This window comes from Macrobrachium rosenbergii, chromosome 15 (assembly GCF_040412425.1).
Source record: "Macrobrachium rosenbergii isolate ZJJX-2024 chromosome 15, ASM4041242v1, whole genome shotgun sequence".
NCBI classification, from domain to species: domain Eukaryota; kingdom Metazoa; phylum Arthropoda; class Malacostraca; order Decapoda; family Palaemonidae; genus Macrobrachium; species Macrobrachium rosenbergii.
The window spans coordinates 36,200,121-36,227,620 of record NC_089755.1 but is presented as its reverse complement, the minus strand read 5'-3'; the positions used below and the strand labels follow the sequence as shown (position 1 = coordinate 36,227,620).

The window sequence follows — 27,500 nt, the reverse complement described above, 5'->3', positions numbered from 1 at the left end:
CTCTTCATTTATTTTCTAAAAAAATATACTTCAGTTCTTAAATGAAGAGATTGGAAACTAAGTGAGAAAATATAAAGGTTATTTTAGAGTTGTCAGTCCTGATGTATATATCCTACGTTAATAAACAAAACGATTGAACGGTCTCATATATCACTACTTTCAGGTGAACAAAAAATCCCTTTTACATTTTGACACTAATATAATTTTTTACGATTTTTAGAGTGATGACCTTTGGAATGAGAACATATACTTAATTTGTAAAATGTTGACAATTCCCAGTTTAAAATTTTCCTATCGTTCAAAGCATTTGCATATTAGAAAGCACATCCCATCCTTTTATAACAATGTATATTATTCTGTTTTTATGATTGCTTGCAGAGAACATTTGTACTGTTAAACTATTATCAACAAAGATTGTTAGAAAGACCCTCATTCAGGAAACGGACAATAAAAAACAAGTGAGAAAAACTATTGGCTGGTTTGAGATACTAAACCAAAAGAAAAAATGTATATTAATAAGAAGTCATAACAAAAAGACATAAATAAGCATAACAAACGCTTAAGTGTTTGTTATCAGACATTCCCATTACGGAAAGGGCGTTGGACCTTGACGTCCGACTTCTAATAGTTTTCATTCCAGGTGAGAAAAACTCATGACAACAGCAGTTAGGAAAACATTTTCTCCACCCCACTACACCCATTCCTACAACGCCTGTCTTCTCCCTACACCCACTCCTATAACGCCCATCTTCCCCCTACACCACCTCTTACAATGCCCCTCCTCCCCCTACAACACCGCCTATAATGCCCCTCCACCCCCTACACCCCTCCTACAACGCCCCTCCTCCCCACACCACCCCTACACCCCTCCTACAACGCCCCCTCCACCCCTACACCACCCCTACAACACCCTTCTCCCCTACACCCCTCCTACAACGCCCGTCTTCCCCTTACACCCACAATTACAATGCCCCTCCTCCCCTACAGCCTACACCCCTCCTACAACTCCTGTCTTCCCCCTACACCTGCTCCTACAATGCCCCTCCTCCCCCTACACCTCTCTTTCAAAACGCCTCTCCTCCCCTTACAACTTCCCTCCTCCCCCTACATCCCCTCCTACAACGCCCCCTCCTCCCCTACACCCCCTCCTACAACGCCTCTCCTCCTCTACACCCCTACAACTCCCATCCTCCCCCCACGCCCCAGCACCATTAATACCTCCCCCCACAAAGCTCTCACAATGAAAAATTTCTGTCGACAACGTTCCTTCAGCCACAGGAATTTTTTTTTTATCATTCTTTGTTTACTTAAAGAGGCAAAAATGATCTCGGAAATGTCTTTTTCTTATCCATGTATATTTTTTATTATTTTTTCTTTATTTTTGTTTTATTATATTCAATTTCGTCACAATTCCCGTAATTATTATCATTGTTCACATTGTTTGTTTTGTATAATTTTCTGTTAAGCACCTCATTAATTTCAGTGGTAAGATATTCGATTGTGTAATAAAACTAATGATAAAATTCTCTCTCTTTCTCTCTGACCAAAATTGGTCCAGTTAGCTCCTATCAGATATCCTCAAGGCAAAAATAATGTTGGTTTGTTTACGTATTTCCTTGTGCAATATATACATACATATACATATACATATAGACTATATATATATAGCTATATACATATATATATATACATATATATATATATATATATATATATATATATATATATATATATATATGTGTGTGTGTGTGTGTGTGTGTGTACACCTGTGTGGGCACAAGAAACACGTAAACATGCGTATATATATATGTATATATATATATAATATATATATATATATATATATATATATATATATATATATATATATATATATATATATATATATATATATATATATATATACATATATATATATATAAAGTAATAATCCACTATATCTATGACACCTACGAATCTCTAACCTTTGCGTCACACTTAAACCCAAACAATAATGATTTGATTTTAGGAGTGAATACCGACAGATAGAATTACAACCATGGCGGGTTACGTTGCCACTGGAACAAGAGTTTCAAGCAGTCAAGCAGTTCCGACCTACCAAGCGAAACTAAATAGCAGTGGGAGAAAATGGTGTGAAATTCGCCCCTGAACAGACCAGTAAATTCACATAATCAGTTGTGACAACACAAGCAGCAGCGGGGCAGTTCAGGTGTTAAGAGAGAGTTAGATAAAAATAGTTCACGTTTTAAAAAGGAGAGAGAGAGAGAGAGAGAGAGAGAGAGAGAGAGAGAGAGAGAGATTTAACCATGTATGGAGAATGGAGATACAGCTCTTGGCATCATGTGAGCGACAGACATACAGACAGGTACAGCTGAGAGAGAGAGAGAGAGAGAGAGAGAGAGAGAGAAAGAGAGATACATTTAACCATGTATGGAGATACAGAACTTGGCATCATGAGAGCGACGGACATACAGACAGGTACAGACATACCTAAACAGATGTATAATGGGAGAGGGAGAGGACTTAAAAGAAACCGAAACTAGATGAGAGAGAGAGAGAGAGAGAGAGAGAGAGAGAGAGAGAGAGAGAGAGAGAGATTTAATCATACATGGACATCAAGAACTAGGCATCATGAGAACGACAGACAAACAAATAGATATAGATATACCTAAACAGACACATAGTGGGAAATGGAGGGGGCTTAAGAAACAGTAACTAGATTAGAGAGAGAGAGAGAGAGAGAGAGAGAGACTAGCAGATTCCCTAAGTACGAACACGAGAGAGACACAGATGTGCAAAAACAAAACATTCCAGAAACCAGATTCCAAAAGTAAAAAAAAAAAAAAATCATTAATTCCAGACATAGATGAAAGTTTGGCTTGTTGATAACCACCGATCAGGAAGGAATGTTCAGGAAACGCACCAGTGACACAATTCTTCCTCTGACGTTGCAGGCGAGCCAACAAACTCCTCCTAGACCACGAGAAACTGGCCTTGGCGTAGTTGATTTCAGCAAGGGTCCGCGGGCTTTCGAGAGAAGAAGGTGAAGAAGAAGAAGATCCTGTCTTTGATTCCAAAGGGCACTGGGCAGCAGGAGCAGCGGCGGCGTCGGAGACTACTACTAGACCCCCTGGCACCGCTACCACTACTGGAGGATACTGAGGAGGTTCTAAAAAACAAAAACTTGAAAGAGAGGCCCAGTTCCCTCTTTCAAGAACTCGTTAGAGAGCTACCGGTGGCTTCAGGACTTTCGACAAGATGCGGTTCGTCGTACTGTTGGCCATCCTGGCAGTATTTGCTGGTAGGTGTTTTTGTCCCAAGTCTGTTTTTTTTTTTTTGTGTTTTAAAAACCAGTAGTGTCTTCGATGAGTGCATGCGTCACTTAAAATTTTGGTGAAGGTTAGTGTTGTTAATTGTGCAGTAATCAGTGGTTATCCGTGATTATAGGATTCTGCTTACTGTGGTGAAGGTATAAACGAATAAATGCATGCTAGCAGACATGCAAATGCATAAATACAAAATAAATAGACAAACTTTATACGTAGTTTCACATGAGTACACACATCACATTCCTCCCTGAAGGAATCACTTTTATATTTGAGCAACTTTCCAGTGCAATATGACTGTATCGCCACAAAAGTAATAGAGAAAATTCACTCCTTAACTCATTTACCTTGAATAAATTTAGCTCCAAGCAAGTTTCCCCTGCAGTCGTAAGCATCACTCATATCTAGAGTCTAGACTGTTGTCGAATTATCCTCAATTTAGTTTTCTAGTGAAATTAATAATGCAGTTAGAAAATCCAATCTTCCAAACTACATAAAAAGAAAGTTCTGGCCTGTTATTGATAGTTAATTAGGGGTCTAATACTGACATTTATCGTGGATATCTGACAGTCTTAGACAGACTTGACAAAACTGGATGTTCAAGACAGTTCACATCTAGTTTTTGGGATCATCGCCTTTCCCACACTGTTGGTCCGGAAACAATAGCTGCTTTTTTCAATCTATTGTTTTTTTCATAAGATTCAGGTTTTTTAATTGTGGGGTAAAAGATAACGTGCTTCCTGAAAGCTTTTATTCGTGCGTGAATCACTGGACTGTGATTTGATCAGAGCTGCTGAGAAAAGTTATCCGTTTTTTGTAAAAATAAAAATCTAATTGAGATGTCACTGGCACTTCAGAAATAGCCTGCCTGAGAATTATCTTTCATTCTGTAATTTAAGAGCGATTTAATTCTTAATTGCATAGTGTTTTAAGAAAGGATCAGTATTTTTTTTACAGACAGGTGGTTTAATTGGGTATCTGTGAATTATCAAGATTTAATTGGAGGCTCCAGGGCTGACGAAAATTATTCACACTTCACTCCTCATCTTTCTGTATAAGTAATGACAGGATAAACGCAAGCATAGTAGATAGATAATAGATACATAAATAGAGAGACAGAAAGATAGGTAGTTTAATTGACGTGATTGATTTAGTTCTTTTTCTTTCCTTTCCATTTCAATTTCTGACTTGCGTTATTTAAACTGAATAACCTATATGTTATATTCAGAAGATGCGATGACCAATAAGAAGATTAAGTCAGCAGAATTCCTCTGCAGTTTATGCAAATGGGGCAATTCGTATGCAACATGGCCCAGGCTGGAAAGCTTCTTGGTATTTGTGTATTATTCCCATTGATATCTGGTACTCCAGTTTCCTCTCTCTCTCTCTCTCTCTCTCTCTCTCTCTCTCTCTCTCTCTCTCTCTCTCTCTCTCTCTCTCTCTCTCATGAAAAGTCTTTCTTTCTCATGAGAAATAACTTTCATTGCCATTTAGCTATTTAGGCACAGAGCTGCTGGAATTTCAATTTCCTTAATTTCGTGTCCAGTCCCAACCTCTCTCTCTCTCTCTCTCTCTCTCTCTCTGTCTGTCTGTCTGTCTCTCTCTCTCTCTCTCTCTCTCTGTCTCTCTCTCTCTCTCTCTCTCTCTCTCATGAGAAATAGCTTTCATTGCTATTTAGCTGCTTATGCAGAGAAATGTAGGAATTTCAATTTTCTTAATTTCGTGCCCATCCCCTTCCCCGCAGCCCCAACCTCTCTCTCTCTCTCTCTCTCTCTCTCTCTCTCTCTCTCTCTCTCTCTCTCTCTCTCTCTCAATTAGCATTTTCCATGGTATGCTATGCTCTCTTTCTCTTTTTATAGTCACCCAAGCATTTCATGTTGCTATTTCAGCGTTCTCTCTCCTCTTAAGAAATGGTTTTGATGCTGGAAAATTCCAGCAGCGCCTTCAAGAAGATGATTATGTTTTTCACTGAGATGAATTTAGAAAGTACCTTGCCTTTGAGAAATATAAGAGAAAAGGTTTGGTTCTATTGATTTTACTTGTAACCTAATTTCATGCGTGGCATTATGTTGCATTGTGTATATATATATATATATAATATATTTATATGTGTGTGTACATATACACACACAATATATATATATATATATATATATATATATATATATATATATATATATATATATATATTTAATATATATATATATATTTATGTATACATACATATACATACATATATATAATATAGGTTCATTTGTTTTATTTTAATGCGGCTCTGAATGCGGTTTTTTTTTTATTTCAGTCAATCTTTCTGGTAGTTTTGCACACAAAAAGTTTCGACATTGTAGCTTTGTTAGAATAAATGTGAGAGATTTACTCACAAAGGTGTCAAAATGACAGCTATCTTAGAATAATCTAGTAGTATATCTGTTGACAAATAAACGTATTTACACTCAGTATATTTCATAATACATACTAGAATTTCCTGTTCATTTGTATGTATTACGTACATAATTTCCCTTTTCTGCCAGTGAGTTATAGCTATTTTAAGAAGCATTATTGGTGAAATTTACATTTTGTATCATGTACCAAATTCTCATAATTGATAAAAATAACTTTCTAAGTATATTTTATGCATAATATCATCATTACCTTGCATATGTATATTTATCATGAATTTTTTTGACAATGTTATAAATGAATCATGTCATGGAGAAAATAATTGATAGGCAGATCAAGTTAATAATTAGGAACATCATGGCAACTACGTTCCACTAAAGAACTATTGAAGCTATAACTCGCCAAGCGCAGAATCGTAACACTGTTTTTTGGTGACTGGTTGTGCATGTTTGAGATGTAGTAACGTTGTTTGGTAGCTGGTCAAGTATATGATACTATAATTCTAGTTAGATTTTATTAGTGGTTATTTATACCAGCTTGCTCGTAAACTCTTTTGTCTTAATAAAACTCGAGCCATTGATTCAAAATGACTTGGCAGTTCTTGCGATTCTTTTTCAATTTTCTAGGAACATGCAATTCATGAACCCCATATTCTAGAATACATAGCTCCAGAATACTTTAATTTTCTACTATCACGACACTCTACAACTCCAGACTGCTTCAGTTTTCTATTATCACGACATTCCACAAAACTTCAGTCACAATTAACTCTTTATTCCAAAGCACATTATTCTACAACAGTTCAGTCTTCATTAATTTATCCAACATTTAAATACTCTAATTTTCCACGGGAAACGTCCGTCATAAAAATACCATTTTACAACATTTTAAATTCCCGGAAGATGTAATTCTGAAAGACTGCATTCTACTGCCTTTTAAATTTCCCCAAACACGGCATTCTGGAAGACACCATTCTACAACTTTAAATTCCCCAGTCCCCTTAAAACCACCCCCCTAACAGTTCATTCTGAAAGACACCATTCTTCAAACCATTAAATCCCTTGAAAAGATCACTCTAAAAGCCATCATTCTACAGCAATTTAAATTCCCTGAACCTTTTAATTTCCTCGAACACGTTATTCTGAAGGAAACCATTCTAGAGCCCTTTAAATTTCCCGAAGACATAATTCTGAAAGACACCATTCCTAAGCCCTGTAAATTCCACGGAAACATCATTCTGAAAGCCAGCATTCTACAACCCTTTAAATTCCCCGAACCCGTTAAATTCCTCTAAGAAACTTTTCCCAAACATGTCATTCTGAAAGACATCATTCTACAACCCTTTCCATTTCCTTCAAACATTGTTCTGAAAGACACCATTCTTTAACCTTTTCTATTTCTTAATATCATTCTATACCCTTTAAATTCACTGAATTCTTCAAATTTCCCCGAACATATCATTCTGAAGAATACCATTATACAACCCTTTAAATTCCCTAACCACATCATTCTGAAGAACATCCCTTGAAATTCCTCGAACACATCATTCTGAAGAACACCTTTATACATCCCTTGAAATTCCCTGAACACATCATTCTGAAGAACACCAATCTACAACCCTTTAAATTCTCCAGATACATAATTCTGAAGAACACCATTTTAAATTCCTTGAAATTCCTCCAAACACATCATTCTGAAGAACACCATTTACAACCCATTAAACTCTCCAAACATCCCAGTCTACATACAACCATTCTACAGCTATGTAAATTCCCAGAAAACACTTCTGAAAGACACCACTCTTCTACAACCCTTTAAATTCCTTGAACACGTCATTTTAAAATCTCTTGACTTCTGACAGGGAGGGGTGGAGGCATCTGTGTCGTGGACAACAAACGTGGCTGGAATGTCCAGTGCGGCCTCAGAGACTCCTATCTCTTCAGAATCAAAGATGTCGGGGGACTCAAAGCCAATTTTGACTTTGGTGAGTAACTGATGGAATTCCCTTAAGCCAAGGGCTCTTTATCCACTGCCATTTACTGATGGAATCCATATTTTGAGGTTCAGTAAGTAACTAATAAGAATTAATTTAAACCGGGGCTATTCATCAATGCATTACCCTTTGACCATTTAAACCAGGGAAATTTATCCACCAACTTTTCTAGACGGAATCCCCATTGTGAAATTCAGTAAGTGGTTAATTTGAATTCCTTTATATCAGAGATTTTTTTTCTGTTAAACCCTTGCTATTGTGAGGTTCGTTTGTGGAGCTTCATGATTAAGTGCTAATCAATCCTAGTTAGATTTTATGAGGCGCTTGTATCAGAAAATGACTCGCTTTTGATATAGAAAGAATTAGAACAAAGCATAAATTTAGGTTCAAGTTGTAATGGAAAAGGTAGAAAACAAATACTGTTATAAATAGTGCATGCATACTTGCCAACCAATTTTGCTACCGATAGGTACATAATTTTGTATATATTCAAACAGGGACACCCTCTACTGTACATATACACGAAAACAGAGTAATGATTAATTATAACACTGAGGGTAATCTGTATATTGATGCACGTTGTGTGTAATATCTGTATAGAGCTTTTGCTATGCAATTTGTGCTAACACTGACGTGGTTGATGGCGGGATCTAAAGTTTTTTTTTTATGTAACTGTGTGTTGGTATTTGAGCGTGTTTGTGTGTATAGGTGCATATTTCGGTGAGTGTCTTTTGAATTACGCCACGCCCCAAATCTCAAAGTCGTGAAAAAATTGTCATGAGAATTGATGGATTAGGTCCCGTGCATGTCCTTCCTTTTTCATGTTTTTACTTGAGATTTTCTCCCTTTTACCGTGTGTACTGTCAATAAAAAGAAAATGAATCATTCATAAAGTTATTCAGAGCGAAATTGCATTTAGTCTTGAGGTCAGTTTGGTATGCACTGGCACCACAAATAGTTTCACGCTAACACTTTTATTCCTCCTTATCTATTGTATTACTAATGATCTTCTTCTGTTATCAGTTAGTTTGCCCTTTCATTCAAGATACTCTTTTATTCCTTTCCTATGGTCTCCGTCTCGCGGGAGAAAGCAAAGAAAATTTTGCATAGATTTCCAAGCAACCCTGTGAGAGTAAATAACAGAAATTCGGTGATTCAGATATACTCGTCGACTCAGATATTTTAAAGAATAAAATCCAGACCTGTGAAGAGACATCATAAAAAACACTAAGAGTCTTCATAATTTCCCAGAAATACTGGTCAAGGACGAAAAATCAATTCTTCAAATATTTTGCTCTGGTTTTGATTTTAGTTTCACCCTTATAAAAGGGATATAGCTGGACCCTGACGCTGTAAACTCAATAAACTGTTTGGAGACGTATCTTGGGGCTGGACATAAGTCTCTCAATATGCTGAACATACCTGTGATTAGACTGGGTTCTATTACATCTAGATAGTAATTTACTATTATTTCCTTTTTTTTCCTTACAGGTTTCGGCCTCGGTGATGAAGAGGGCTTTGCAGAGTCTATAAGAAATACGCAGGGTGGAGGATACTATAAAAGGAACGTAAGTGCTCGGATACTACATTCATGAAGCCGCGCATGGCAGAGAGAGAGAGAGAGAGAGAGAGAGAGAGAGAGAGATTAGAAAGTTCGCCCTGACAGGTGATCGCATTATTGAGGAAATCAGACTCCTCCTGAGTTGTGCTTGCTTTCGACAACATTTAGAAATGAGAATTCGTTTACTTCCGCTTCAGCGTCTGCGTAATGGCGCTTAAATTATCCCGGGTATTACGCCGTCCAATCTTTTGCGCAGTGGGGATTTATTAAACGTTTAGTTTTTTTCTCTCTCTTTTTATATGGACATTTTGGTCTGTTGAATCCCTTTCAACACGATAATGATGTTTAGCGGTGTTAATTGTGAAAACTTGATCATATATATATATATATATATATATATATATATATATATATATATATATATATATATTTATATATATATATATATATATATATATATATATAATATAGATTTGACACCTCGTTTATGAAATAGCCTTATCACCATATAGTGTTTTTGTATAATAATAATAATAATAATAATAATAATAATAATAATAATAATAATACACTTTGCATAGGAAAGGACGACACTAGACATTCAGTCAAAGGCAGCCGGCCAGACATTTTATCCTAAATTTCACTCCTTGAAGTCGTTTTCACTTCCTGCGCCGACCACGAGTCAGTGACTATTCGTAAAAACCTTTTTATTCTGCGCGTTAAAAGGATTTTGCATTCGACGCTTGCATAATCATATATGCACTCTGAATAAGTACATCGTCCTTACGCTATTGCCTCTTTGGCCGCAATGTGACCCATTGCGCTTGCGCCAGAATACTAGGGTCTTGTAGGAGTCTTAGAGACCCTCAAATCTCGGTTACATCTGGGATAAGAACTATCATGATAAAGTTAGCTTAAGCGCAGGTAGGACGTGCCTGTGAAGTGCTCTGTGAAAGTGCCTGACTTGCGCGATGTTCAAAGTGAATACGAGGAAGAGGAAGGAAAAAGAGAAAATAAATACTGTGGAAATTAAATCAAGTAGAGGAAAGATCAAATATCATACGAACATTATCTCATAATTATCGAAGCAGCACTTAAAGATGGAACACTAAAGAAAATACCGGAGAACGATGAGTCAACCCAAATCGAGAGAGAGTCAGCAACCTGCTGACATTTCTCTGCGGAGGTTGATGATGAAGGAACTTACTGTGAAATGTGTGATGCATGGTTCCACTATGAATGTTGAGGTACAGAGGTCAGATATACACCCATACTTCGGAGTGACAACATATTGTACATATGTAATAATTGCAAGAGGCCTGGAACAAAGAACACACGAAAAACTCATTGAAGATGAGCTTGAAGAAATAAAAGAAAAACACGAGATATTAACAAATTTGATTCAGGAATCGGCTCGGAAAACTAGAGACGTAATGATCAACATAGATGAAATCCAAAACAAAATTGACAATGTTGGTAAGGTGTAAAGACCATGACAGACATGGACAAAACTTATGCTGAATCATTGAAGATAAAAAAAATACTCCAGATTAAATCTACAAACGAAGAGAGAGGAATTTGGTCATAGCGCACCAAATTGTAGAAATGACCAAGCTTGCCCTAGGTGTGGTGACAATCAGAAATCAAATGAATGTGCTAGCAGCATCTTCAAGTGTAAAAACTGTGTAAAGAAAGGCCATAGTGACACTAAACATAAAACATATGCTGGCAATAAGTGCACAGTACATGAAGAATGTGTCAAAGGTGAAAAATAATACGGATCATGGCTTTGACTAATAATCTTCTATGCAGTTTAATAAACATACAGTCCGTAGGAAATAAAACTAGTATACAAGAAGTAAGCAAATCTAAAAAAGAACTAAAGACTCTCCTGTTCTGCAGGAGCTACGATGCTGACGAGAAAACACTGAAAGATAATTATAAAATATAAAAAGCATCTTATTTTGAAAACGTACAAGGGCCCGCCAGAGAGGGAATTATCCCTGTGGAGAGCTGTACATAAAACCGAACAAAGTGAACAAATTGAAGTATTAACTTCACGGTCAAGTTTTCTAAACAAGTATTTATGTAAATTGGTCTGCTCATTTTGCTGTTGCTTCTCTCTCTCTCTCTCTCTCTCTCTCTCTCTCACGCATATTGTCTGTTTTCCACCTTGCTTTTTCCTTTTAGAATAACTGCTCATTTTGCTGTTATTTCTTTTATCAGTTCTCTCTCTCTCTCTCTCTCTCTCTCATCGTATTCCTCCTTACTTTTTCTCTTTTGGAGTAACAGCTTATTTTGAGGTTTCTCTCTCTCTCTCTCTCTCTCTCTCTCTCTCTCTCTCTCTCTCTCTCTCTCATGCATCGTATTCCTCCTTACTTTTTCTCTTTTGGGATAACAGCTTATTTTGAGGTTTCTCTCTCTCTCTCTCTCTCTCTCTCTCTCTCTCTCTCTCTCTCTCTCTCTCTCTCGTTTTCATCCTATCTTTTCCCTTTTGAATAACCGCTCAACTTGCTGTTGCTACCTCTCTCTCTCTCTCTCTCTCTCTCTCTCTCTCTCTCTCTCTCTCTCTCTCTCTCTCTCTCTCTCTCATCGTTTTCCCCCCTTACTTTTTCCTTCTCCTTCAGAATAATTGCTCCAGCTGAGGAAGGCACCTGCTACCCGTCTCCCGACCTCGAAACAACGAGACCAGAAACTTCACCTGTGCGTATACTCGGACACATAACACGACCGATCAGTTTTCTAAACACCCCCCCCCATCCGATAGTGACTCGAATCCTGTTTTATAAGAAACGAATGAAACGCTTCGTCTCGGTTGATCCGCTTCGCTAAGACAAGGAGTGAAAGCTAGTCGATCGTATTACCTGGGTGGCTCTTTCTTGCTTGCAAAAACTTTGCCGAGCTAGGAGGAGGAGGAGGAGGAGGAGGAGGTTGAGGATGAGGTGGAGGAGAAGGAGGAGGAAGAGGAGGAGAAGGAAGAGGTGGAGGTTGAGGAGGAGGAGGAGGAGGACCTTACCTTACAGACCTTACAGTTCGTTCGGGTTGCCCCAGGTCCCTCAGTGCGAGGAGGGGAGGAGGAGGGGGAGGTTCTGGTCCTTGTCGATCGGGAAGAGTTAGGGTGGTCTTGGGGAGCTTTCGACGTCGAGGGAATGGTCCCTTCGTCTTTTTCGACGCTGCGACTCGAAGTCTAGTTTTCATTTAGGTTGTCTCGTCAAAAGAGATGAAAGCGTAGGTTTCTTTTTTTTTTTTTTTCTTGTCCTTTGCCAAGCAAAGTTGGACTAGAGTGAACGATTCCATTATGCCTTTTATAAAATGCGCACGCGCTCATAAAATGGCATGTATGTATGTATGCATGTATGTATGTAAGTCACCGATGATTAATTGTATGAAATATCATTTATTTCTTCAGTACATCAAAAAGTGAATAGTTTGTTCATGGCTTTTCATATTAATCAGAACACACCACACGTGCTAAACTACATAAAACTAACTTCAGAGAACGTAATAGATGCTCAGATCATTCCCAAAAACAGATAGCCTTCTTAGAGCTTACCCGTAGGAATAGAGGCTGTGATGGGAAAAAACCAAATAGAGTAAAAAAGAGGCTTAGAAGAAACCCCAAAAATTAGGGGATTTAAAAATATAAATCCCAAAAGAGTAGGGCACTTAGGAGAATCCTAAGAAGCTGGCGGGGTTAAGACAAATCTCAAAGAGAATATAGCATTCAAACAAATCCTATATTATGAGACAGTATACTTAGAAAAAACTCCAAAAGAGTATATAGAGTTTTTAGAAGAATCACCAAAGAATATGTATAATGATTAGAGTATCAAGCCCCAAAACATAGAATGCTGCCTAGAGCAGACCCCAAAGAGTATTTGGTACGCTGAAATTCAACCCTAAAAAGTGGATAGTGCAATTAGAACAAATCTCGAAATATAGACATTGCTCTTGGAAGTTGCGTCACTTCCTTCTTCTTACGAAACCGTCACATTTATTTTTGCAGGACGATGACGCTGAAATTCCGGAGGAAGTTGAGGTAGAGGAGAGACCACACTTCACCAGGTATGGAGAGCCACAAGCCACCAGAAGAAACGACGATCCTCCCGCTAGACCGCCCGCTAGGCGGCCACCTCTTAGGAGACGCCCCGTCAGAAGACCTGCCAATGCAGCGCAGGGACAGGGATTAGCCGGAAGGCAGGCCAGTGGAGACAATGCTCTGCTTCCAGTAGAACACCGCTCTCGTTTTCCAGGGTAACTGTCTCGTAACTGATTGAATGACATAGCCTAATGTCGCAACAGCTTTGACTGCTAAGGACAAAGAGTTATTAAACGCTAACTTCTTGCGCCGTTGGCCCAGCGTTCGACTCTCCGACCGGCCAATGAAGAATTAGAGGAATTTATTTCTGGTGACAGGAATTCATTTCTTGTCATAATGTGGTTCGGATTCCACAATAAGCTGTAGGTCCCGTTGCTAGGTAACCAGTTGGTTCTTAGCTACGTAAAATAAATATAATCCTTCGGGCCAGCCCTAGGAGAGCTGTTAATCAGTTCAGTGTTCTGGTTAAACTAAGATATACTTACTTACTTTGACTTCTTGTTCGTTGAAACTGCAGACGATGCGGTTTCACTAGAGTCTGTAGTAGCCCTTGTAAAAGAAGCTTATTTATTATTTTGTGTTCTTTGTAAAGTTGCGATCATACTTGATTCCGGGGCTCCTAAGTAGATTCTTACTGACATTTAGTTCTGCTGACTGATTTTTCAATAAATAGCATTCTTGATCCCGACAGTCACAAAATATTAAGAAATAAGACACATATAAATGAACGTAGATGCTTTCAAGGTCATTTCCCACCTAAAAGCCCCTATAAACTGATGCTTTTGGCAAGCCAACATACCCTTGTTTGTGCACACCCAAATAACTTACTGTAAAAACCAATGTACACAGGTTCTTCCAGTTTGGAAACGGTAGGTTCTGGAACATCAGGACTTCGTTAGATTGGCAGGTGACTCGACCTCCCAGATTAATAATATAATGACTTTATAGAATTTTCTTCGTCTGTACGTCTGCTTGTCTTTCTATGTCCTTGTTTTTTATATATATATCAATTATATGCATAGACAGGCGCTGGGGTTCATGTTGTTTTCATATTTTTAGTTTAAAAGGAAATCATGGAAATTTTACAGATATTGTATCTCAGGAACTAATAGAGAAACCCTTCTGAGCTTTACCTTCAAAATCTTCTCCTCAGAGAACAACCTCAGTTACCATCTTTCGGCTTACTTCCTCCTCCTCCAACTCGTCGGGAAACTTTCGATGGATTCGGGGGTAACTTCCAACAACAAGGACAGCTGCCAGGAACAACAGCTGCAAACGGCCAAAGAATTATTGTACGTCCCGGATCAAGACCAACGATTGTTATCAACCAGACCCCATCTCATACTCTTCCTCGTGTGACTCATCCCACTATTGGTCCTGCCATTGGAGGTCTTCTCAAGGTAAGGGAAGTTTAGATTCTTTTGCTAGAGAAGTTGTCGAGGTAAAGAGTTCATATCCAGGTCATGGCACTGGGGAGGTTCTCAGGGTAAATTCAGGACCTACTGTTGAAGAACTGTTCAAGGTAAGGGAAGTTTAGGATCTGCTTTTGAAGAGTTGCTCAAGGTAAGGGAAGTTCAGGACCTGCTGCTGAAGAACTACTCAAGGTAAGTGAAGTTCAGGACCTGCTTTTGAAGAGCTGCTCAAGGTAAGGGAAGTTCAGGACCTGCTGTTGAAGAACTGCTCAAGGTAAGGAAAGTTCAGGACCTGCTTTTGAAGAGCTGCTCAAGGTATGGGAAGTTCAGGACCTACTGCTGACGAACTACTCAAGGTAAGGGAAGTTCAGGACCTGCATTTGAAGAGCTGTTCAAGGTAAGGAAAGTTCAGGACCTGCTTTTGAAGAGCTGCTCAAGGTATGGGAAGTTCAGGACCTACTGCTGACGAACTACTCAAGGTAAGGGAAGTTCAGGACCTGCTTTTGAAGAGCTGCTCAAGGTAAGGAAAGTTCAGGACCTGCTTTTGAAGAGCTGCTCAAGGTAAGGGAAGTCCAGGACCTGCCTCTGGAGAGCTGTTCAAGGTAAGATAAGTTCAGGACCTACTTTTGAAGAGTTGCTCAAGGTAAGGGAAGTTCAGGACCTACTTTTGAAGAGTTGCTCAAGGTAAGGGAATTCAGGACGTGCTTTTGAAGTGTTGCTCAAGGCAAGGGAAGTTCAGGACCTGCTGTTGAGGAACTGCTCAAGGTAAGGGAAGTTCAGGACCAGCTGTTGAAGAACCTCTCAAGATGAGGAAAGTTCAGGACATGCTTTTGAAGAGCTGTTCAAGATAAGGGAAGTTCAGGACCTGCTTTTGAAGAACTGCTCAAGAAAAGGGAAGTTCAGGACCTGCTTTTGAAGTGTTGTTCAAGGTAAGGGAAATTCAGAACCTGCTTTTGAAGAGCTGTTCAAGGTAAAAGAAGTTCAGGACCTGCTTTTGAAGAGCTGCTCAAGGTAAGGGAAGTCCAGGACCTGGGTCTGGAGACCTTTTCAAGGTAAGAGAAGTTCAGGGCCTACTTTTGAAGAGTAGCTCAAGGTAAGGGAATTTAGGACCTGCTTTTGAAGAGTACTCAAGGTAGGGGAAGTTCAAGACCTGCTTTTGAAGTGTTGTTCAAGGTAAGGGAAATTCAGGAACTGCTTCTGGAAAAGTGTTGAAAGGTAAGGGAAGTTCAGGACCTGCTTTTGGAAAAGTGTTCAGGTAAGGGAAGTTCAAGACCTACTTTTGAAGAGTTGCTCAAGGTAAGGGAAGCTCAGAACCATCTTTTGGAAAAGTGCTGAAGGTAAGGGAAGTTCAAGCCCTGCTACAGGCAAGGAGAACTTTCGTTCTGCCATAGAACAGCTGTTCGGGAAAAATGAAGTTTAGGTTTTGCCTTTGGAGAACTGCTTAAGGTAAGTGAGTTAGGACCCAATCATTGGGGAGCTGTTCAAGATAAGGGAAACTGGAAAGCCTAGAATCAGACCTGCAATGAATATTATGAAACCGCAAGTTTAGGATTTTTTTTAGCACACATTCACTGTTTCGATACATCTCGTCTGGTAACTGAGGAAGGACCGAAATCTCTCAGAATAGTCTATAAATATAAGGTCAATTCTTCCATATATGAATTTTTTCCTTTATTGGGTATCTTATTGCTATAAACAGGGAAAACTAGATTCTGCTTTATGTTCCAATTTTTTTGTTGTAGTCGTGGAGAAATCCAGACAATGGTACTTTTGAACAGAAAAATAAGAAAGTCACTAAATATTCTCTCACAACACGTGAAATTACATAGAGAGAAGAAGCTAGGAAAACGAGGAGGGCAATCGGGCTCGTTCACAAAAGAAAATGACAGAATAGCGCTAATAGGAGGAGGCAACAGCCGAGAAAGTTTTTCATCATCGTATCAACTTTCAGTTTGTCGCAATACCTGCTAAAATTTTATCTTTTATATTCGTTTTAAAGGTTTGGGTTGCTATGTTATATAATCGAACCTAGAGAAGATTTACTCAAAGGGAAATGGATATTAAAATGTTTTTTTTTTTTTCTTCAGCATTTATTTTATGATTTTCATCACTGGTCGCTGATGAATCGAGAGTTTCCTCAGACGAAAGAAGCGGTTTAGCACCTTTCTGTTAGTTTTTTTTTTTCCCTCCAGATATAAGCTAAAGTGCTTTCTGTTTGCCTGTGTGAAGGTCCTAATAGCTAAAAAATACAAATAATTTGCATTTATTATGGCATGAGCGATTTCCATGACGGAAACAAAAATAAAACTTTTAAAAAATTGGGATACAGATGAAAAAGCAAGGCATTTGACCTAGAAACGACTTGACAAAATATATGAATGGTTTAAGCGTATTAAACATATTTATACCTTTGCTGATAATATACACATGCTTGTCTGAGGTCAAGTTTTAGCACGTTTACTTCACTCATCTGTAACTATCAATTGTTGGCAGATTTAGTCGGGTTTATGCCAGCACGAGCTTTTGCGCCTCCGATAAAAAAAAAATTATAACCCGATTATATCCATCACCTCCGTGACACTTCGTACGTCTTCCACCCAGGTCGACGCCGGCACTCCTGCGGACACAGATCACGTACCCTCCTTCGCGGCCAAGATGTTCGTCGTCCGTGAGGCCCCTCCGGAGTTCTTCCCTCCGGGTTACGAGGTGCCTCTCCTCTTTCCCAGGTTGAACAAGCGCGTGGAGGTCCCCAGGACGAAATTCTTCTGCGAAGAACAAAAGTATTTGCCCGGCATCTACGCGGACGTCCAGCTCGGCTGTAAGGTAATATCACCGAGACTTTCTCTTCTGCCACCACCGGTCGTATACTAGACCGGACTGCGTTGTGGTATTTCCATAATTTTTTCTGTCACCTTTCCCTCGCCTCCTTTGCTTCTTACTTCTGAATTCTCCAGCCACTCAATTTATCTTTCGTTTTCTCCTTACGTCATCTGTTGTTCAGCCAGTTAATTACTGTGTTCTGGTGCCTTTTTTTTTTATTTTCAGTTTTTATTAGTATGCCACCCATCACATTTCACCATCTTTCGTACCTATGAAAGAAAGTTTTTCTTGTATATGAAAGTACGGGATAGGGATATTAATAATCTCTTAAATGTGAAAACAGATTAGAATAATATAGCTTTATAAAGAATTACTGTATTGTTAATGCATCTGTTGGCCTTATTACGTATTCCAATTCATATAGGAAGAGTGGGTGACTGATTGAGTTTAATAGGCTCACATCATCGGATGCTGAACAACCGATTTTAAGCAGTGATCATGCTGCTAGGGCCAACTGCCGTAGGCCTCCATTGTGTGATGCTTGATATATCTTCAAGGGTCGGTATAGTTAATGTTGTCTGTGTAGGCCTGTTTTTCCCAATGGTCAGCCGTAAAGGCCGCCACTAACGTCCAGTTATGCCTGCGCAGTCGGCCTGTGCAGGCAAGACTGAACCCACTAACGTTCAGTCTTGCCTGGGTATAACTGAATGTTAGTAGGTTCAGTTTTGCCGGAGGTATAACTGAACGTTAGTTGGTTCAGTTTTTCCTGCACAGGCCAACTGTGCAGGTATAACTGAACGTTAGTGGGTTCAGTTTTTCCTGCACAGGCTACCTGTGCAGATATAACTAAACGTTAGTGGGTTCAGTTTTGCCTGCACAGGCCGACTGTGCTGGCATAACTGAACGTTAGTGGCGGCCTTAAACCTAATCTAAAGACCCCCTGTTTTCCTCTACAGGTCTTCCATCTCTGCCTCCCAGCCGCAATGGGCAACACCCTCACGAGCTTCATGTGCCCCAACATGACCCTCTTCGACCAGTCCATAATGCAGTGCAATTACTGGTACTACGTCAACTGCGAGAACTCCCCCAGGAACTACGACGCCAACTTGCAGATGGCCCTGAGCTACCGGAAGATGAACGCCGCCCAGCTTCCTCTGACGGCCGTTCGGAACTTCGACAACGTGGCCCTGCTCTCCCACAACTCCGAGGAGATGAAGAGTCACAAGACCGTCTCGCCGGCAGATCCGTCCATCGCCGACAATCTTGCCTTCAGGAGGATCGGCAGGGCGGAGGTCAAGGACGCTAGAGAGAGGATGGATGACTTCTCTGACGGCATCCCAAGGGAACCCAGGACGCTCTTTGCCACAGATGACAAAGACAAAGTAGAGGAAAAAGAAGAGGAGGAGAAACCAGCTGAGGACAAAGATGGAAAGACGAGAGAAGAAGAGAAGAAGAAACCGACGGAGGACAAAGACGCAAAGACCAGAGAAAAGAGAAGTTCGAATACTTCGCATGATCTGCCGTTATTCTACAGAAAGATTCGCAGAAGTTAATTGCGTTATGTGTGTATATGTATGTACGTCTGTTTGTGTGTGTGTGTGTCTGTAACAGTCTCTTGAAAAGTGTCTGAGCTTGCATGTCGATTTGCAACATGCAACATGTGTCTGTGATTGTGCCTCTTCGTGGCTTCCCGAGCTCTGTACATATGTGACCTAAACAAAAACAATAGACTCAGTGACTCATTTCCCAGAAGGGTGACACAACTCAAAAAATGTGTTTTTTGAGTTATTGATACCAGCAGATAGCCCGTTCTTTGTTCCACATTGTGGTAAAAACGCCTTATTTGTACTTGTAATACGAACCGCTAGAGGGCATGACATGTCACTATTACACTATAGAGAGTACAGAGAGTTTTAAACTTTAAAATGCTTCTCCTGAAAAATAGTAATTTTTGAGTTATGTCACTCTTCTGGCAAAGGAGCGTCTTAAATAAAAACAAAGCAAAAAAAAAGTGAAGTTCAGTTTTGCCTCCTCTCTTACACGTGAGTCCTCGTTTTTGTACATATGTTCGATGATACGCTGCTCTGCTGCAAATTTCTTGCCAAACTTCTAGTTCAGTGTTGTTGATAGCGATAAGATAAGAGTCTGCATGGTGTTTTTTTCTGACTCACCCTGTAGCATGTAATGTAGTGGAAAAGTTTTTTTTTTTAGTTCACACGAATAAAATGTCAGTTGACTAAAAGGTTCCAAGTTTTTGTTTCAGTAATAATTTATTCTTAAAAAATAATTTTTTTTAACAGGGTAATTTTATTTACACAAAATTTGGTTGCCTTTTCTACCTCACACATTTCTTGCTATGTATATGTATATTTCAGTCATCATTCATCGTAGGTGCTTATGTAACAACGACAAAAATTATTTCAAGATAATTAAAAAAGATTATTAATTAAATACTTCATGTCTTGTGGTGACATTCTTGCTGTAGAAAGATGAGCGCATATTTCAATATCTGCGTTGTGTGCTTGGAAAGACTTTTTACTATACATTTTGCTTTCTTTGTGAAAGACTGTTTCATTCCCACTCAAAGAGTACAAAAGCATTTTTCTAAATGAAAAAGGATAATTTCATTCCCAAATCTCATTTCAAACTTTGTTTTGCCGTCTCTTAAAATGCAACCATTTTCAATTTTTTCTCTCACTTTAATTCAAGGTCTCTTTCCTTTCCTCACTTTTCTGCAACGCTTCCTTTCTTCTCCTCACTTTCTTTTGTTTCTTCGCTTGCATTCAACATTTTATTTTTTGTCTCACTTTATATTACTTTATATTTTTCCTCTCCTTTATTCCACTTTTTCTTTTTCTTCACTTCTTTTCAATCTTTCTTTTCCTTCCCCTAACTTGTGTTCAAGCTTTCCTTTCTTTTCTCGTTTTTATTCAAGCTTTCCTTTCTTTTACATAGCTTTTAATCAAGCTTTGTATTCCATTCCTCCGGGTGTGTTCAAGCTCTCTTTCCTGCTTCCTCGTTTGTATTTAAGCTTTATTTTCCATTCCTTTGGTTGAATACACCATTTCCTTTCTGTTTTCTCATATGTATTCAAGCTTTCTTTTTCCTCGCTTTTCATCTTCACTTCCCTTTTCCCACACCTTATTTTCAAAGATTATTCTCTGTTCTCCCTGGTCCCAAGACTAGCAAGGGTGCATCCACATCACAGTAAAAATGTTATAGACACGTGTCGGCAACTTATCTCACACACATCACCAACAGGTTGAATACAAGTTAACGACTTAGGCTAGCTTTAACCAGTGCGCTATACAACAATCCAGCATTGGCTACAGATACGTTCACCTCTTGCTGTCGTTGACTTGTTTCCAACCTGTTTGCAATATTTATGCGATAAGTTGCCAGCGTGTGTTCACGACACACGTCCCAAGATACTCTGACACCTCGGTAAATGGTTACTTGTTCGTCTGGAAATGTAACTGCTATGCAGTGATTGTTGTCGTTATTTAATTTTTATTTATTAATAATACTGTTTTTGTTCCATGCTAAATTATTTTGTTTATTATTATTGTTATTTCTTTGTTTGTTTTTGCTGTTAATCTGCTGGAACATTTATCATAATTTCATATGCCATTTGTTTATGTGAGATATTTCAGCGCAATTTAGCTTAATATTTCCTTATTAGGATTAAGGATTTGTAATTTACTTCAGTTAATGCAGTGTTATTTCAAGTGAAATTCACTGCTGCAGTAATTCATGCCATGTACAGTTTTTAAAGTTACGTGTAAAATCAAAACTAGATTATTGCTATCTTTTACCCCGTCAGTTGCTTCCATACTAGATGGTGGCAATTATAAAAAAATATATATATTTTCGCGTTTATTTGTTTATCTTTTAAACTGAATATTTACAAGGCTTATAATTGATTTTTTGTCGAAAATTGACGCACAAGAGGCCACACATCAATTATCCTGGTAAGGTTGACCGCACCGTCATGGCCAAAGATTCGTTCATGGTTTCTCGAGAAGCTGAACAGCCAAAATTTGAAAGAAAAAAAAAAGAAATGTATTGAAAGTTCAGTGTTTAATTTTTGTGCATATATCTTTTTGCTAATGATTTCTCAAACAACTGGTCAGCAAAATATTTTTTTTTGTGAAACCACTAAAATGTCGACAGTTTTTGCTCATTACTATAACCTCGTGTGGCTAGTCACCTAAACTAGGCCTATGCTTGACAAAACCCCAGAATTTGTACATTAGACTCATGATATCGACTTAGTACTGTAACCGCAAGGCTGGATCCTTGTGGAAATGATTAACATTTTCATCTTAATCTCCTGGGATCATCGTATTAATGATGTAGTCTATTCATTATATTTTAGGTTTGTTTACTTCCTTTTCGCAAGGCTGGTTCCTTCCGAAATTTTTTTTGATAATATGAAAATGTTTCAGAGATCGTCCTTGAGAGAATGATCGCTGTTGTTGTTTATTTGTATTTATTTGTTAATTTATGCTTTTTTGTTTTTTAAATAAAGCAGAAACGCCAGAGTGATGGTTTGTTTTTGTATCCCCATTTTCGTAAATGTATGTACACATATATATTATATATGTGTATCTATCTATCTGTCTATACACATACATACATACATATATATATATACACAGTATATATAAACTAGTGCATATATATATAAAAAAGATACCCAGTATATATACATTACACAGATATATAAATTATCAACGAATTAATTTAGTTGAATGCATAAACCAATCTTTAAATCAATAATAATAATAATAATAATAATAATAATAATAATAATAATAATAATAATAATAATAATAATACATAAGTTCACGCAACGCCGGAGATGAACTGCTCCTTTGGTTTTAACTACCATTAACTACCTTGACGATAGTTGCCGGCAGTTACCTTACCCAGCGTAATGTCCAGCCGTTTAAGAAAAAAAAATCATCGTCATCACACTTATCTAAACTCTTATACGCTTCCTAAACATGTACGTCATCAGTAGTAAAAGTAATAATAGTAGTAGTATTGATACAATTAAACGACTTTGACAACCGCACTCGTTTTTTTTTCTGCCCCATACATAATGAGGAGTCGAGACGTTGTTCTCAGTATGCGATTGGCTTCTGATGTGGACGGAGCACGTGCGCGAATAATTTTTTGTGGTGAGACACTTGCATGCTGCTGCATCGGCGACTCTGCTGCAAATTCGTTGACAATATGCAATTTTCCGATTTTCGTTCGAGTTTTGTGCCGTAAATTAGCGTGGTAGAGTAAGATTTATTTGTTTATTAACTTTTCGTGATAGTGGCTAACCCTGCTCAAAGACGATTCCGTTCCAATATTTTGTTGAGGATTCAGGTTTCAGATTTCGCTTATGTCATACATGTCAGATGTAATAATTGTCATCTCGTGGGGTATATTATTGCAAAAGTGATGGAAGAACTAATAGTGTCTATTGATGTGCATCAAATTCATAGCTGTATAGCATTTTTTAAACGAAGTAGTCGAAGAAAATTGTCAGTCAATCGATTTAAGATGTTTCCAGAGTATTAATTGTTAATTGATCGCAAATTCAGGTGCTCAGTTAGTTCGTTCACGGCCAAGATACTGATTTAATTGTTAAAAAAAGTAGCCTCGTCCATGATACAATTCGGCGTTAAGATAAAAGTTTCGACCTCAGTTAATATTTATGTGTTTACCATAATTTTTTTATTTGTTCAAATGCTCGGAAATCTGAAAATATGAAGTAATGTGATTAGTTGAGCAACATTTCAATGACAGTGTTTTGAAATGGTTGATGGAACTGACGAAGGCTAAAAATTTTGGGTTAATTATAAAATGAGGAATGAATAAACGATTAGTGTTCACAAGTGTTTTTGCATAACTGCCACATAACTTGTAAGAGTTATTTTTTTTTCTTCATTATTTTCACAAAGTAATTATGAGCAGCTCATGATAACATCATCCATTTATCTTTAGTTGTAAATAACAAAAAACAGGATTTTATACTTCAAATCCAGTAATGTCAGTTAATTGCTTTTTAATTCCCAAAGTACTTTGCATTTTATGTCCTTGTAATTAATAACGTCAGTGTCCATTTATCCTTATGAAATATTTCGAAGGTACGATAATTTGCTTTTGAATGGTTTGTTGCCGAAAGTATATTAATTCGGACAAATCTCTTCGCCTAATTTAATGTGCAAAGAGAAACTTGAAAGTGAAAAGCATTCGCCTCAGTGTAAATGAAGTAGTCATGTGTTAAATTTTGTTGTCGAAAAATGATGTTAAGCTGGTATTTTAATTTGAGTTATTTCTAAAAATTCAAGGGTAAAGTCATTATTAATGTGAGTCGTTTAATTTGAATTACAGCGGTAAAGTTAAAAGTGAAAATCACCATTACTGCGAGACCTTAGATTGTTTTTTATTATGGCCGAAGAGAGGTTTAAGATGAAAATCATTATTAAATGCGATTTACTAACGTCAGGTATTTCGTTTTTCCGATGATAATTAATTTCAGGGTAAATTTTATTATAATAAAGAAGATAGAGTGCTTTTGTTAATTTCGGTTAATATTGTTGCATATTTTGTGAAAAAAATAGTGAAAAGTGAAGCGCCATATGGATTAATACTAGTCATGGCTGTCAATCATCGAAGTCGAAGCGGAAATGAAGTAAGTAAAAATGCAGATTATTTTGGAGGATTTTGTGACGGTGTTGCTTATTTTATCAGTTGTATTCCTCCATTTAGGCTACCCGCATCTTACATTATGATAAAAAAAAATATTGAATCACATTATAAATGGGCAAATATCAGAAATGGGTTAATTTAGCATATATTTTATTAGGTTAAAGGGTTTTATGGATAACGAAATTTTGCCTCACCGTAGGTTGCATATACGTAACATAAAGCAATCAATAAACTTGCCATTATGTTACTAAACTAGTATAGTCAGTATAGTCAGGATTTCGCGTAGGTAACGTAATGGATGTTAACTCGGTATGTATCCACCTTTGTCAAAGGCCAGGGCAAATCATGCTCAGTAAAGTACACGACCGAGCGAAGATACCGTTTTTTAATAGAATTTGTCGACCACACAATATAGAAATGGGTGTATATAATACTTTGATCACCGAGTGGCTAGTACTAAACACGGCGTCCCAAGGAGCTCCCGCCATGTTTAGTACTAGTGCCTCGTAGTAGGTGACAAAGATGGATATATACCGGGTTAATACCAGCTTAATGATAGCCTATTAACAGGTGACGGTTTCAAAAAAAGGGGGTAACTTGATTAGGTACATGAAAATTGCAAGTGACAAAACAGGTCACGAAGGATAGTGTAGAATGATTAGTAGATCATAGTTCTGTGACCTTGACCTTCAGTCGTTTCAGATGCTAATAGGTTCGTTCATAAGTCATTTCAAACGAAAAATAGTTCGGCTGTAGCCGATTCAAACGCAAATAAGTTCGTTCATACGTCGGTTCAAACGCAAAACAGTTTGTTCATACGTCGGTTCAGACGCAAACTAGTTCGTTCGTAAGTCATTTCAAACCAAAATTAGTTCGGCTGTAGTCGATTCAAACGCAAACCAGTTCGTTCATAAGTCGTTTCATACCAAAATTAGTTTGTTGGTAAGTAGTTTATGTGCATCTTGTTCTATAAATGGCAATGGAAATCATTATTAGTACAGTGACAGATAACACCTCAAGTCTACCTTTGTATAACATAATCATCATGAAAATCGCTTTCAAAGCTGCCAAAGGGCCCCTTTTAAATTCCGTCACTCATACCTTTCCTGTGCTTTGTCTTCCACAAATCTCTCCTCGTCTCCAGACTCCCTCCTCGTAGTTCTTATCCAAGTAGGTCTGGGTATTCCAACTCTTCTGGTACCCAACAGGAGCCCAGCTGACACTATAACACTTACTGTTCTCCAAGGGTTTGTTTGATGCACATGTCCAAACCATGTTCATCTTCCTTTCATCATTATCTTAGGTATATATGACTTCTTTGTATAGGCCTATTGCCATTAATGATTTTTTCCCTGCTTAAGAATAGAGGTCATCTAAATCCTTAATATATCCTTAATGTAACACACTAACGCTAATTTTACTGTCGTTTCTGTTGGAGAATTAGTATAAGATGGGTAGAAATAGAATCTGCATTCCTGTTGTTGAAATTTTAATGATTTCAACCAGTGTACCACTCCAAGGCCAAGAATATACTTAGTAAATCATTGCCTTAACCTAGGTTTTTGTGCAGTATGTATTTTGTGTTATTTGAATTTTTATTTCTTTTATAACATTTGCTTAAACATTCCTTTTAGAGCAGGGTTTTTTCAGCCTGTACCCCAGGGGTGGAGTAATTTCGTTAGGGTTAGGGGCCTGTGGCTTTTATAAATAGTTATAAACAATTTCTTTATTTTTAGAAATTCTTTGTGTTTACAATATTATTTAGTTATGTCAGGAGATTTGTGTACTTACTTCCCTTCAGTCAGTGCTTGCAAATACACAGTGGAATGTTTCTGCGTTTGTTTTATTTTCTACTTTATACAAAGTGCAGGGTACATTATTGACATTAAAAATTCCCAAAGAGTTTTGAAAACCCCTGCTTTAGAGCATAGTCAGTGCTGTTGCCAGTTCTTTCTTTAGGCTTCTGACCTATACTTTGTTAATTTTCCTATTCTTTGGTAAATTTTTATTCTGTTCTTCAATAAAATGATTAACTTTTACTCAACTTGAGCAAGTATAATGCATTTGCAGTTTCGTTTATTTTAATTTATAACTAGATCTTCATGTTTGTGCTAGAAAAATAGCATAAATTTCCCCTTTTGAGTCACATAGAGCACCAGGAAATAATTATTTAAATGTTGCTGTCATTGTGATAGGTTAGTTATGGTAAATTAATTTTGGCAATCAATTTAGGTCTCTCTCTCTCTCTCTCTCTCTCTCTCTCTCTCTCTCTCTCTCTCTCTCTCTCTCTCTCTCTCTCTCTCTCTCTCTCTTAATCTGATGTTTCTGTATTTCATGTCGAGTAGGGCTAATCCATGAAACGTATCTTGAAACACATTTAATCTCTTTTATATGACGTTTTTAAATAAAGTAAGATTAAAAACAATTGCATAAAACAATGGGCAACATTTTAGCAGTCTTCAGAGGAATGCTTTAAGTTACCCTTAGAACATATAAATTGAAAAGCGCAATAACAGAAAACGTTACCTTTAGACTACATAGGAAACTATAGTAAATATTCTACGACTCTTATCGGCAGAGGTACAGTAATTTTTGCTTAATAGTTTATTACTTATTAATGAAAATATTAAGTCCGACATCCAGTGGGTATTATTAAGCGTGTTTTGAATGCTAGCCCTTACAGCTTTCAGAATAGTTACGTTGGTGGAAATAGAGTATAGTTGTTTACAGCTATTTTGCTTTTTCTATTAGGCATTGGAAATTCGTTATATGTATGAGAGATGAAAGTGAATTCTGTTATATTAAAGTGTTTGTGTTTGTGTGTGAGAGTGTGTGTGTGTGAGGAGAATGAAGAGAATAATATTGACCTTAATACCTTTCAGGACTTAAGTTTTTGCCTTTATATATACTTTTTGATGATATATATATATATATATATATATATATATATATATATATATATATAGTTTATACATATATATATACAATATATACATGTGCATTAGTATATTACATAAAGTTTATCATTCAAACTGTATGTATCTGAATCACATTATATGGAACGTGATGAATATAAAAAAGGCAAACATACGAAGGAATGAAACAACGGGGTGGTGCTATATATTTCGACTTATATACTGTATTTACATATAGCAGTCTGCTATAAAGTATATACACA

At 37.6% G+C, this 27,500-nt stretch overlaps 2 protein-coding genes across 3 annotated transcripts in view; both read left to right on the top strand.

The window, feature by feature from the left end:
• Positions 1 to 22,159, top strand: part of LOC136846551 (uncharacterized) — a 52,668-nt gene extending 30,509 nt beyond the window's left edge. The window contains exons 2-8 of one of the 2 annotated variants that reach the window (XM_067117412.1): positions 2,955 to 3,301; positions 7,588 to 7,710; positions 9,211 to 9,287; positions 13,287 to 13,534; positions 14,533 to 14,779; positions 17,393 to 17,614; positions 18,568 to 22,159. In XM_067117412.1, the coding sequence (XP_066973513.1) occupies positions 3,259 to 3,301; positions 7,588 to 7,710; positions 9,211 to 9,287; positions 13,287 to 13,534; positions 14,533 to 14,779; positions 17,393 to 17,614; positions 18,568 to 19,164 (1,557 nt within the window). In that variant the 5' untranslated portion in view covers positions 2,955 to 3,258 and the 3' untranslated portion in view covers positions 19,165 to 22,159. The remainder of the gene's footprint in view (positions 1 to 2,954; positions 3,302 to 7,587; positions 7,711 to 9,210; positions 9,288 to 13,286; positions 13,535 to 14,532; positions 14,780 to 17,392; positions 17,615 to 18,567) is intronic. The other variant, XM_067117413.1, reaches the window with a different exon arrangement.
• On the top strand, positions 654 to 1,244 carry LOC136846320 (uncharacterized). The gene has a single exon (XM_067117122.1). It carries the CDS (start codon positions 654 to 656, stop codon positions 1,242 to 1,244), a length of 591 nt encoding a protein of 196 aa, XP_066973223.1.
• Positions 22,160 to 27,500: the final 5,341 nt, after the last annotated feature.